The sequence below is a fragment of the Chiloscyllium plagiosum genome, chromosome 14, assembly GCF_004010195.1.
Source record: "Chiloscyllium plagiosum isolate BGI_BamShark_2017 chromosome 14, ASM401019v2, whole genome shotgun sequence".
NCBI lineage: Eukaryota > Metazoa > Chordata > Chondrichthyes > Orectolobiformes > Hemiscylliidae > Chiloscyllium > Chiloscyllium plagiosum.
The window spans coordinates 81,789,625-81,803,938 of record NC_057723.1 but is presented as its reverse complement, the minus strand read 5'-3'; the positions used below and the strand labels follow the sequence as shown (position 1 = coordinate 81,803,938).

Genomic DNA, 14,314 nt, shown 5'->3' with positions numbered 1-14,314 from the left:
CACACCTCCCCCCTCACTTCCCTCCAAGGCCCCAAAGGAAACTTCCATATCCGCCACAGATTCACCTGTACCTCCACACATATCATCTATTGCATCCTCTGTACCCGGTGTGGCCTCCTCTATATTGGGGAGGCAGGCCGCCTACTTGCGGAGCGTTTCAGAGAATACCTCTGGGACACCCGGACCAACCAACCCAACCACCCTCTGGCTCAACACTTCAACTCCCCCTCCCACTCCACCAAGGATATGCAGGTCTTTGGACTCCTCCATCGCCAGACCACAACAACACGACGGTTGGAGGAAGAGCGCCTCATCTTCCGCCTTGGAACCCACTAACCACAAGGGATGAACTCGGATTTCACCAGTTTCCTCATTTCCCCTCCCCCCACCTTGTCGCAGTCAAATCCATCGAACTCAGCACCGCCTTCCTAACCTGCAATCTTCTTCCTGACCTCTCCGCCCCCACCCCAGTCTGACCTATCACCCTCACCTTGACCTCTTTCCACCTATCGCATTTCCGACGCCCCTCCCCCAAGTCCCTCCTCCCTACCTTTTATCTTATCCTGCTGGACACACTTTCCTCATTCCTGAAGAAGGGCTTATGCCCGAAACATCGATTCTCCTGTTCCCTGGATGCTGCCTGACCTGCTGCGCTCTTCCAGCAACACATTTTCAGCTTCAGCTACAAGTGACTAGTTACAGATGGCAAGTGGATGACGGGATATAGGTTATAGCCAAGTGGGTGAGTGGGTCAATTTGTTTCTGAGGCAAGGTTAGGATATTGAGTCGAGTGTTCAGTGGGGGTGTTATGTGAATGCTGCACTGAGGTCAGTTTCAGTTTGACCTTTAGGGCAGGTTTTAATTGCTTTAAAGGTAACCTTATGTGTCTGGCTCCAAGTCAGTGCTGGGGGAACTTAATTGGAGAATTCCAGACACTGGGTAATTGCGTTTCGGAAGTTTCAACTTCCCCGTCAGCTTCCACATACAGTCAGGACTTCATAGACATCCATTTCCCTCCCCTCAGCTTCCCTCAGGGCCTCTCAATCTACCTGTGCCAAGAACTCTTGCCCACGATGCCTCCCTACTTCCCCCAACTTCATTGTCACATGGCTACTGCTCTTTGAGAACTTTATGGAATTCCCAGTAGTGGCCTCAGCTCATGGTAGTGCTGCTGGGATCAAAGCAGCTGGCCAATCAGGTTGACTCTGGGTGGTGGGACCTCCACTTCAGATGGAGCACAAGGCCAGCCTTCATCCAATTAACATTTTTCACAGGATGAAAGGGCTAAGGAAAAGCTCAACCTGGATGGGGATGATTTTTAGTAAGTTTTTCAGACATCATCAGTAAAATCCTGACCGAAATGTAGCTAAATGCCCTAACAGCAAATTGTGGCCTAATACTCAAGAATGGTCCATATTTTGTTTTTTGCATCTTGTCATGTAATCTGAAACTCAGTTGTGTAACTAACTCTAACGTATTTCATCATGTATACTGACACTAAAATAAACACTTCGATAACTAGAAACACATGAGTATGGCAATATGAAGAGGTACGTTTGATGATTAATAGTTTAAATCACTACCCTTAAGGTGTACTTTATTATTTAATGGAAATCACAATCTCAAGTGTAAAAAAGCTAAAGACCTGTACATGGTCTAAGGTTCTGATTTGTGGAGGTGTGCCCTTACAAGTTTGTACAGCATTGTAAGCTTTTATTTAAGTTGATAGTCTCAATTAGGAATGACTTGTGTTGAAAAATATAATTGAAAGACAGAACAACTTTAATGCAATCCCTAGGCACTAACCCAATGCTATGTCTAAGGTCAATTCACATGAACATCTTTAAGTATTGTTCTATTTGTCAAGCTGTTGAAACACAACTTGTTTCAGTAAGACTTCCAAGTTGCTGCCAGTTCCACAGAATTTCAGACTGTGTGGGAGTATGATTTCTGTAAAGATAACACTGCTCATCACATACTGCAGCTGTTTGACTTGGGCATTTGACTTAACTGCAAATTAGAATGAAAGCCCATAATCCAACTGTCATTACTCTTAAAAGAATTATGAAGAGCTGCAGAGAAAATATTAAACAATGTCATCTTTTTTAAAAACCTACAATTCTCATTTGCATTTAAAAGCCATTTTGCTAAACGCTGTGGTACTGACAGTGACTTGATAAGTTTATCAAAAAGATTTTGACATTTTTAATTAATTAGCTGTGCAGCAAGGTAGATATTATAATCAATTAGTTTGGTTGTGTAATGCTTGGTATGTCTTTTTGTCATACAACAATTGGGCATTTTAACTTTTGTGCATTAATAGGGTGTAAAAGGAGTGCAAAGTAGTCCTGCGTACAGATTCCTGAATTATTCAGTTGTGTATGTACATGCCCACAGATAAATGACATTATCTGTCAGCAATTCTCTCATCAAAATACAAACATGCTACATGCATAGGATTTAAATCAAAATTGGTCAAGCTGTTAGCAAACTATACAAGTCAGAGTGCTGGAAAGCCTCCAGACCTCTCCCCATCATGACCAACATAATGAGACATGCATAAAATAAGCAATGCAACAGAATTGTTAACCAGTAGAAAACATGCATGTTAAAATTACACGAGGTCGTGGAATACTAAATCCATTCAGTGCTCGTTGAGTTGCGTGTTTGGGTGAAGGTGGTGTTAGTAGACTCTCTGTTAAGCTGGAGCCAGAAGGACTTGTTGGGCTAAGTGTAAAAGAGGTTATTTCAGGAAATGACACATATTCCATGTCATGGGACCAGAAGAAAGTTGGTGGCCTCTGACACAACTGCAGTTGCTTGTTAGAACTGAAGTGTAACAGCTGTGAAGAAAGTAACAAAAAGAAGGAACTGTTGATTGTGAGAAACTAACATTGATCCATTCACTTGGTATAACGTTCATGCTCTGTTCACTAGTTTCAATCATGCGTTAGATTGTTAATGGAATAATATTCAAATTTAATTTGCTTAATAAAATAAATAGTGATGTTTTGCAGAAAAAATATTAACAATTTCTACAACATTACAGAGAAGAAGATGCTGGAAGTCTTAAACGGCACAGAAGTGGATAAATCCCCAGGACCTGATTAGGTGTACCCTAGAACTCTGTAGGAAGCTAGGGAAGTGATTGCTGAGATACTTGTATCATCGATAGTCACAGGTGAGGTGCTGGAAGACTGGACGTTGGTTAAGTTGGTACCAAGAAAGGTGGTAAGGAAAAGCCAGGGAACTATAGACCGGTGAGCCTGGCGTCAGTGGTGTGCAGGTTGTTGGAGGGAATCCTGAGGGAGAGGATTTACATGTATTTGGAAAGGCAAGGACTGATTAGGAATAGTCAGCATGACTTTGTGCGTGGGAAATCATGTCTCACTAACTTGATTGAGTTTTTTGAAGAAGTAACAAAGAGGATTGAAGAGGGCAGGGCAGTGGATGTGATCTATATGGACTTCAGTAAGGTGTTTGACAAGGTTCCCCATAGGAGACTGATTAGCAAGGTTGGAGCTCATGCAATACAGGGAGAACTAGCCATTTGGGTACAGAATTGGCTCGAAGGTAGAAAACAAAGGGTGGTGGTGGAGAGGTGCTTTTCAGACTGGAAGCCTGTGACCACTGGTGAGCCACAAGGATCAGCGCTGGGTCCACTGCTTTTGTCATTTATATAAACGATTTGGATGTGAACATAGGAAGTATAGTTAGTCAGTTTGCATGTGCAGTGGATGGCGAAGGAGGTTACTTCAGAGTATAATGGGATCTTGACCAGATGGGCCAATGGACTGAGGAGTGGCAGATGGAGATTGGTTTAGATAAATGCGAGATGTTGCATTTTGGAAAAGCAAATCATAGCAGGACTTATACACTTAATGGTAAGGTCCTAGGGAGTGTTGTTGAACAAAGAGACCTTGGAATGAAGGTTCCTAGTTCCTTGAAAATAGTGTCGCAGGTAGATAGGCTAGTGACGAAGGCGTTTGGTATGCCTTCCTTTATTGGTCAGAGTATTGAGTATCGGAGTTAGGAGGTCATGTTATGGCTGTAAAGGACATTGGTTAGGCCACTGTTGGAATACTGCGTGGAATTCTGGTCTCTTTCCTATCGGAAAGATGTTGTGAAACTTGAAAGAGTTCAGAAAAGATTTACAAGGATGTTGCCAGGGTTGGAGGTTTTGAGCTATAGGGAGAGATTGAATAGGCTGGGGCTGTTTTCCGTGGAACATCGGAGGGTGAGGGATGACCTTATAGAGGTTTATAAAATCATGAGGGGCATGGATACGATAAATATACAAGGTCTTTTTCCTGGGGTGAGGGAGTCCAGAACTAGAGGGCATAGGTTTAGGGTGAGAGGGGCAAGTTATAAAAGTGACCTAACAGCCAACTTTTTCACACAGATGGTGATACTTGTATGGATTGAGCTGCCAGAGGAAGTGATGGAGGATGGTACAATTACAACATTTAAAAGGCATCCAGATGGGGATATGAATAGGAAGGGTTTGGAGGGTATTGGCCCAGTGCTGGCAAATGTGACTAGATTAAGTTAGGATATCTGGTCAGCATGGGTGAGTTGGACCAAAGGGTCTGTTTCCATGCTGTACATCTCTATGACTCTATGACATTAGAATATTGTACCCTTAATCTATTCACTCAATTTCCACCTTTTGAAAATGGAGAGAAAACCATATGATCTCTGGGAAATAAATCAGAATTAGACAATTAATATCAGCCCAACGCCTAATATAGAATGCTGGATCTCAGAAGCTAAGTTCTGTGGAAGGGTCACTCGAACCAAAACATTAAATCTTCTTTCTATCTACAGATGCTACCAGACGTGCTGAGTTTTTTCAGCTATTTCTGTCTCTTTTTGTCTCAGAAGACAGTTTGTTTCTCCTTCATATAATCTTAAAAAGAGGTAACTGTTGTTTGCTTACCACATTAAGTGAATGGCATAGGTCATATCACTGGGCTAGTAATCCAATAGCTCAGGCTAATATCAGGAGAAATGGGTTCAAATTATACCATGAGAGCTGGTGGAATTTAAACGTAAGTAACTATCTGGAATATAAAGCCAATTTTAATCATTGTGATCATGACCAATCATGACATTGTTGTAAAAGCTCACCTGGGTCACTAATGTCAGGCCTACATGTGACATTAGACCACAGTAACATGATTGACACTTAACTATCATCTGAAGTGGTTTAGCAAATGCTAAATCAAGGCTCTGTTTAAGGGCACCCATAATACAGTGAACAACTTTGACCCTCTTTTTTTAACTAAGAAAAGATATACTGGCATTGGTGGAAGTCCAAACAAGGTTCATGGGGTTGATCCAATTCATCAAAGGATTTTGTTACAAGGACTGGCTAAGTAGATTGGGCATGTACTCAGCAGGGGCTGATTTCCTTTCCTTTAAACTCTGCATTTTAGGCAGACTATGATTTTCACCTGAATATGTATATGTTTGGAAGGTCGAGCCATTGTAATAGGATTAATCTACACTGGTTCATACTTCCCTTTAAACTCAGGCCATACCTTCCATACTGCTCTTTGTCTTTCACCAGCCAATCTTGTAGCATTCTGACTTCAAAGCAGAAGAAAATTGACTCTCTAGTGTCTTTACTGACCTTTGAAAGTACACTGTGCAAATTAAGTTGATGGTGAGAAAGCACAAAACTGTAAACTGGTTGAAGTAGTTGACAGCTGTAGCCAGACTAGTCTGCGTGCAGCTACACAATATTAGACCATGGTTTGTTAAGCTCTAGTTGTATTTACTTATTGGTGTCTTAAGCAAGTCTACACTTTTGGATATTAAATACTGCATGCAGTTCTTGGAAAAGTCATGGCACAGACTTTGAAGTGGTTGTTATCTTCTAATGCTGTTAAATACAATTTTTAATTTTCTTCCCATCACTGTACTCAAATATCAAATGTTGCAAAATAACCCAAAATCTAATCATTTTTCATTTTACAGCCCACTCTAATTTTCTAACTCAAATTCAGTGCAGATTTTCTTTATCTCTATTCTTATGCTTTTAATCACGTCGAGCCATAGGGACTAAGAGTGTAAAGCAGCAAAAAGTACCACGAGTTCTATTTTACAGCTTCTCACTCAAACTGTGTGTCTCTATTACACAGCAGAGGCCATATCAAAGATGGTGGATGGGAGTCCAGTATTTTGCCTTCTATCCTTCCCTGGCATGGTGCTCACAACCTGGTGGGCAGAAGGCACTGTAAGACTCAGACAGATGATTCTTTTTCACTTGATTTTGTGGAAAGGCAAAACAGAGTGATGGTGATGATACTTTTTTTTGGGGCGTTTCTTGTGAGCAGTGGGGACATTGCCTCTCCACTACAATTTGTTAATGCCTCCCTCCCCCACTGCCTCATTTTGTTCCTCCCTGCCTGCTCATTCATCCTACATCTTCAGACTCACTGATCTGCTGTTGTCCAAACCCAAGACCTACTAGAGTCTGGTAACCATGCCCGTATCATCCCAGGGCCTACCTACAGTCCAAAGAGATTCCCAGTAGTCAGGCTGTAACTGGTGGGATTGGCTGTCTGCTCTGAAGTGGAATGTCCTTCCACCGAGGGGCAGAAATCCAACCCTTGCCAGCTTGAGCATACCTGGAGAATGTTATTGCTACATGTCAGCCTTGTTGAATGTCAGTTGGTATGGTGCTGACTTCCTTCCAGAATGGTATGAACCACCCATCTCCTAGCTGGAAAATTGAGCCCTGACATTCTTAAATATGCTTAAATAATTGCAAAATTTGCTTAAATGGAACATACATAGAAACTAAGATTATTGCCATGTTCTATTACAACTACATTTAGTTTGTTTCAAAGTCCCATTCAGAAGAGGTCAGATTCACAATGCTTTGAAATTTGTGTCACATGTAGACAGGGTGATTAAGAAGGCATTTAGTACACTTGCCTTCTTTGCTCAGAGCATTGAATAAAAGGTGTTGATACATCATGTTGAGGTTGTACAGGACGTTGGTGAGTACTTTTGGAGTACCGTGTGCAGTTCTGGTCACCTTGCTACAGGAAGGATAATATTAAGTTGGAAAGGGTTCAGAACAGATTTACCAGAATGTGGTGCTGGAGGATTTGGGTTATAAAGATAGATTGTGACTTTATTCATTGGAATGCAGGAGGTTGAAGGGTTTATAAAATCATGAAGGGCATCGATAAGGTGAATAGCAAGGGGTTTTTTTATCCCGAGGGTGGGGGAGTTCAAAATAAAGGACATATGTTTAAGGAGAGTTTTAAAATGGACATGAGTGGCAACCAATTACAACATTTAAAAGACGTTTGGATAAGTACATGAATATTAAAGGTTTGAAGGGATTTGGGCCAAATGCAGGCAAGTGGGACAGTTTAGTTTGGGAATATGGTTGGCATGGATTAGTTAGACCGAAGCCAGAAAGAGTCCAAAGGAAGTACACACATGGAATACACAATAATGCTAATGGATACAAATTCCTTGTGTATTGCTGAATGAGGAATGTCATGGACCTTCAAGGTAAGCTTTTCTCAAGATGGGAGTAACCTTATAAGGGACCGAAGGTTAGTTCGACTGAGGAAATGTTCTCAAATGGAAACCAACCGCTTCTTTCCTGTTGTGAGTTTACAGAACCTTCCTTCAATGCAGAATATTTGGGCAGCGAGAGAGAACAGCGGGACTGGCTTTGCTGGGTTTCATCCTCACTCAAATCATTTAATCTATGGTGTAAATAATTGTGGTCTTAGCATTGATTCCTATGGCACAACATTATTTACAGGTTACCCTCCTGAAACTGCCACCCTTTATCCCAACTCTACCTTTTTATTATTAGTCAATCTTGATTCCATGCTAGTTCATTACCTCCAACACCATGGACTCTTATCTTATTAAGTAGTCTAAACTATGGCACATTTCAAAATATCCTCTGAAAATCCAAATATATTATATCCACTGCTTCCCCTTCATCTATCCTGCTGTCTGCCTCTTCACAGGATTCCCATAAATTCTTCAGTCATAATTTCCACTTCATGAAGCCATACTGACTCTGTGTGATCATTTCATTCATTTTTAAATGCTCAGCCAATTTATCCTTCATAATAAGTTCTGTTACTTTCCCCAATAATTGACATTAAGCCAATTGCCCTGCAGTTAGCTGTTTTTGTCTCTTTTCTTGTTTATAAGAAGGTGTCACATGGACAGGTTTCCAATCAGCCGAGACTTTCCCAGGCTCGAAGGATTCTTGGAAGTTTCAAAGTTCTCAATACATCCCCACTTCTGCAGCTACTTCCTTTCCTGCACACCACCAGGTCCAGGAGACACATTAGTTTCCCTAGCAATGTTTCTGAACTATTAGTTATTGCAAGAATTTCCTCTCTCTTCCCTTTGCCCCTTTGATTATTTAATGACTCCTGCTATTCCCTGGATTGCCATTATTGTTTCCCCAGACTCATTCTCTGAGGAGCCTATGCTCCCATTGGCTTCTCTCCTTTTTAAAAATATATTTAAAGAAGTCCTTGCTGCCCATCTTGATTTGACCTGGAAGTTTAATCTCTCAAGTTCATTTCATTTTCTCTTTCTTTAATTATTTTGGTCATTTAATTGTTGGTATTTAAAACTTGACTTCTGCATCCTAACTCACTTTCTCACTGGTAGCATGTTTGAAATTACAAATTTGCATGCAGTAAGTCATAGTCACACAGAGTCAGAGAGATGTACAGCATCGAAACAGACCCTTTGGTCCAGCTTGTATATGCCAACCAGATATCTCAACCCAATCTAGTCCCACCTGCCAGCACGCGGCCCATATCCCTCCAAACCCTTCCTATTCATATACCCATCCAGATGCCTTTTAAATGTTGCAATTGTACCAGCCTCCACCACTTCCTCTGGCAGCTCATTCCATTCACCTACCACTTTCTGCGTGAAAAGGTTGCCCCTTAGGTCTCTTTTATATCTTTCGCCTCTCACCCTAAACCTACGTCCTCTAGCTCTGGACTCCCTGACCCCAGGGAAGAGACTTTGTCTATTTATCCTATTCATGCCCCTCATGATTTTATAAACCTTGATAAGGTCACCCCTCAGCCTCCGACAGTCCAGGGAAAATAGCCCTAGCCTATTCAGCCTCTCCTTTTAGCTCAAATCCTCCAACCCTGGCAACATCCTTGTAAATCTTTTCTGAACCCTTTCAAGTTTCACAACATCTTTACAAGAGGAAGGAGACCAGAATTGCACACAATATTCCAAAAATGGCCTAACCAATGTCCTGTACAGCCGCAACATGACCTCCAAACCACTGTACTCAATGCTCTGACCAATAAAGGAAAGCCTACCAACCGCCTTCTTCACTATCCTATCCACCTGTGACTCCACTTTCAAGGAGCTATGAACCTGCACTCCAAGGTTTATTTGATCAGCAATACTCCCTAGGACCTTACCATTAAGTGTATAAGTCCTGCTAATATTTGCTTTCCCAAAATGCAGCACCTCACATTTATCTAAATTAAACTCCATCTCCCACTTCTCAGCCCATTGGCCTATCTGATCAAGGTCCCATTGTGATCTGAGGTAACCTTCTTCGCTGTCCAATACACTTTCAATGTTAGTGTCATCTGCAAACTTATTAACTATACCTCTTATGCTCCCATCCAAATCATTTATATAAATGATGAAAAGTAGTGGACCCAGGGATTCCATGAGATCTAACCTTGCTAAACAGTCTCCCATGAGGAACCTTGTCGAACGCCTTACCAAAGTCCATGTAGATCACGTCTACTGCTCTGCCCTCATCAATCCTCTTTGTTACTTCTTCAAAAAACCCAATCAAGTTTGTGAGACATGATTTTCCATGGACTAAGCCATGTTGACTATCCCTAATCAGTCCTTGCCTTTTCAAATACATGTACATCCTATCACTCAGGATTCCCTCCAACAACTTGCCCACCACCAACAACAGATCAGGCTCACTGGTCAATAGTTCCTTGGCTCGTGTTTACCACCCTTCTTAAACAGTGGCACCATGTTGCCAACCTCCAGTCTTCCAGCACCTCATCTGTGACTATCGATGATACCAATATCTCAGCAAGAAGCCCAGCAATCACTTCTCTAGCTTCCCACAGAGTTCTCGGGTACACCTGATCAGGTCCTGGAGCTTTATCTACTTTTATGCATTTCAAGACATCCAGCACTTCCTCCTCTGTAATATGGACATTTTTCAAGATGTCTCCATTTATTTCCTGACATTCTGTATCTTCCATGTCCTTTTCCACAGTAAATACTGATGCAAAACACTCATTTAGTATCTCCCCATTCTCCTGTGGCTCCACACAAAGGCCGCCTTGCTGATCTTTGAGGGTCCTATTCTCTCCCTAGCTACCCTTTTGTCCTTAATGTATTTGTAAAAACCCTTTGGATTTCCTTAACTCTATTTGCCAAAGCTACCTCTGTTCCCTCTTTGCCTTCCTGACTTCCCTCGTAAGTATACTCCTACTGCCTTTATACTCTTCTAAGGATTCACTTGATCTATCCTGTCTATACCTGACATTTGCTTCCTTCATTTTCCTAATCAAACTCTCAATTTCTTTAGTCATCCAGCATTCCCTATACCTACCAGCCTTTCCTTTCGCCTAACAGGAATATGCTGTCTCTGGACTCTCGTTATCTCATTTCTGAAGGCTTCCAGCCGTCCCTTTACCTGCGAACATCTGCCCCCTAATCAGCTTTTGAAGATTCTTGCCTAATACCATCAAAATTGGCCTTTCTCCAATTTAGAACTTCAACTTTTAGATCTGGTCTATCTTTTTCCATCACTATTTCAAAACTAATGGAATTATGTCGCTGGCCCAGGTGCTCCCCCACTGACACCTCAGTCACCTGCCCTGCCTTATTTCCCAAGAGTAGGTCAAGGTTTGCACCTTCTCTCATAGGTACATCCACATACTGAATCAAAAATTTTTCTTGTATACACTTAACAAATTCCTCTCCATCTAAACCCTTAACACAATGGCAGTCCCAGTCTATGTTTGGAAAGTTAAAATCCCCTACCATATCCACCCTATTATTCTTACAGATAATTGAGATCTCCTGACAAATTTGTTTTTCAATTTCCCTCTGACTATTAGGGGGTCTATAATACAATCCCAATAAGGTGATCATCCCTTTCTTATTTCTCAGTTCAACCCAAATAACTTCCCTGGATGTATTTCCGGGAATATCCTCCCTCAGCAAAGCTGTAATGCTATCCCTTAACAAAAACGCCACTCCCCTTCCTCTCTTGCCTCCCTATCTTTCCTGTAGCATTTGTATCCTGGAACATTAAGTTGCCAGTCCTGTTCATCCCTGAGTCATGTTTCTGTGATTGCTATGATATCCCAGTCCCATGTTCCTAACCATACCCTGAGTTCATCTGCCTTCCCTGCTAGGCCTCTTGCATTGAAATAAATGCAGTTTATCAGTCCTACCTTGTTCTCTGCTTTGTCCCTGTCTGCCATGACTGTTTGACTCGCTTCTGTTCTCAACTGTACCAGTCTCAGATTGATTTTTTTTTCCTCACTGGGTCCCCCCCCCCACCTTACTAGTTTAAATCCTCCACAGCAGCTCAAGCAACTGTCCCTGCTAGTATATTAGTCCCCTTCCATAAATCAAAACCAATTTTTTACTCTGAAGCATAGAACACTTACTTTGCGGCTGCATGTCCTTTAATATTCATTATTTGGAGGTTTACTCCTAAAAATATTAAATTGGAAAACCGTTTGCTTCCTAATTTTAGATGGGGGAAATCTTTTGTACTTACCTTGTAAAACAGATTAATCTTGGCAGGCAGATATATTAACTGGCTTTCAATTTCAATTATGAGTTTGTAATGTGGAAAATGATCTACACTTTCCTGTACAAGATCAATTTTACATCAAAATCATTTGTTTTCCAGTTATGTTCAGCTGGTTCATCAATTAAATTCATTTGTATTTCCAAAGCAATACTTATTGACTATCGCCAATGAGAGATTCAACCCACCTTCATTTGACATGAACAGGATTACTATCCATTAAAACCTCATCAACATCCAAGGAATCACTAGATGATGTCAAAATAAGGTTAAAGCAAGATTTGATTTGGTATCAGAGTGGTGTGGAGCTGGGCAACTGGCACACTGAGCCAGAAAGGTAATTTTTGGTCTTCACCTGCCTCCCTTCCGTATTTTTTTCCGCTTTTACAAAAGTGAACCAATGCATTTTGTTTAGTTCAAACAAAAGTATGAACTACTTTTGTCTCTTTCACATTTCTTCCTTTCTCCCATGACCTCTACCCCTCAAGAGATATGAAAAATGATTACACACTACGGCTTTCCTTGAATGGAAAGTACAACAGGAAAAACACGCTAACATTTAGCAGTTAAACATCGAAACAGACAACATTTCATTAGTTGTCTAAATTGTTTGGAGATATTCCATTAGTCCACTTTTTCTTCTAAATTACCTCTTCTGCCCAAAAACTACGCAAGTATTTCCACGTTATACACCCTATATTCATAAAATATTTGTTTGAACTCCTAAAAATTTAAGTTAAATTACAGAAAATACATATGTATACCACATTTGATCGCAGCACTATCATGAATAAAGAAACTGTAACTTTTCATGAAATAATGGATTTTTTTAAAAAAAGAACAGAATCACATAGACCACCCATGCATTGCATTTGAACAAGACAAAGATAAACTCAGCACAGATGACCTTGCAATGTCTTCCTTGCTAATCTCTGTTATTTATACTAAAATTGGGAGAGCTGCCACACAGGCTAGTCAAGGAACAGAATGACAGAATACTTGTGATTGAATCATACGTACCTAGCAATTTCCCAGCCTGCTGCATCACCATCCTTGGAAATGTCTTATCCCATCAGCAGGTCAGAACCAAAGTGGCCACACTTTGATAATCAGTTAGTCTCAAGTTGCCGCAGGAGTCCTCAACATTTAAAAAAATTCATTCATGGGATGGGGACATTGCTCTTGCCCATTCCTAACTGCCCAGACGGCACTTAAGAGGCAACAACATTTCTGAAGTCACATGTAGGCCAGGCCATGTAAGGACAACAATTTCCTTTCCTAAAGGACATTAGTGAACCAGATGGGTTTTTCTGACAAATGATAATAATCTAATTATTATTGCAGTCCTAATTTCAGATTCTTATTGAATTCAAATTCCACCATCTACCATGGCAGGATTTGAACCAAGCTCCTCAGAACTTTACCTGGGTCCCTGCATTAATAGTATAATCTAATACTACTAGGCCATTGCCGTCCATTGACTCTGGGCACCATAGATGACCATGGCATTTATCAAGGGTAAGGAAATACCCAGTTTAATACCACTTCCCACCTCCACTCAGCTGGTAGTTTAACACTCTTTTAGTTTGAACAAAGTCTGGAAAAACCACCGAGGTTGGGAAGGGCACAATGTGTATTCAGAGTAAAGGATTTCATTATCCTTGAATACTGCGTTCAATTCTGGTCTCCTTGCTGTAGGAAAGAGGTTGTGAAACTTGAAAGGGTTCAGAAAAGATTTACAAGGATGTGGCCAGGGTTAGATGGTTTGAGCAACTGGGAGAGGCTGAATATACTGGGGTTATTTTCCATGGGGTGTCGGAGACTGAGGGGTGACCTTATAGGGGTTTATAAGATCATGAGGTGCATGGATAGGATAAATCGACAATTTCTTTTCCCTGGGGTGGAGGAGTCCAAAACTAGAGGGCATAGCTTTAAGGTGAGAGGGGAAAGATTTAAAAAGGACCTAAGGGGCAATCTTTTCATGTAGAGGATGGTGTGTGTGTGGAATGAGCTGCCAGAGGAAGTGGTGGAGGCTGGTGCATGATGGAAACATGAATAGGCAGGGTTTAGAGGGATATGGGCCAAATGCTGGCAAATGAGATTAGATTTATTTAGGATATCTGGTCGACACAGATGAGTTGGACCCAAGGATCGGTTTCTGTGCTGTAGATATCTATGACTCTGTCCATCACCAATAATTGGCAGATCAAGCTCCACAAGCCCAGCTTGGTAGGGTGCTCAGGAAAACTCTTGCTTAGCCTAATCCTCACCCATAGAAATCACCACAGCACATTTCTTATTGACAAAGTTTGATCTTCATGATGAGAATATGGTCCAACTTGACCCCATCACTGTGTTAAACAGGGAAAGCATAGAACAAATCCATCAGCTCAAAGCTAGGCTAGTATGAGGCCCTTGAGATATCCTAAGCCTATTGCAGTAACAATATAATCATAATTGACAAGGTCCTAATAT

The 14,314-nt window shown here is 41.3% G+C and overlaps 1 protein-coding gene across 8 annotated transcripts in view; it reads right to left on the bottom strand.

The window, feature by feature from the left end:
* The window catches only part of gulp1a (GULP PTB domain containing engulfment adaptor 1a), a 379,864-nt gene that overhangs the window by 21,921 nt on the left and 343,629 nt on the right, over positions 1-14,314 (bottom strand). For 7 of the 8 annotated variants that reach the window (XM_043704094.1, XM_043704098.1, XM_043704097.1 and 4 more), the window contains one exon: positions 2,619-2,843. The exons of the other annotated variant lie outside the window; for it this stretch is intronic. In XM_043704094.1, the coding sequence (XP_043560029.1) occupies positions 2,619-2,843 (225 nt within the window). The remainder of the gene's footprint in view (positions 1-2,618; positions 2,844-14,314) is intronic. 8 annotated transcript variants of the gene reach the window in all.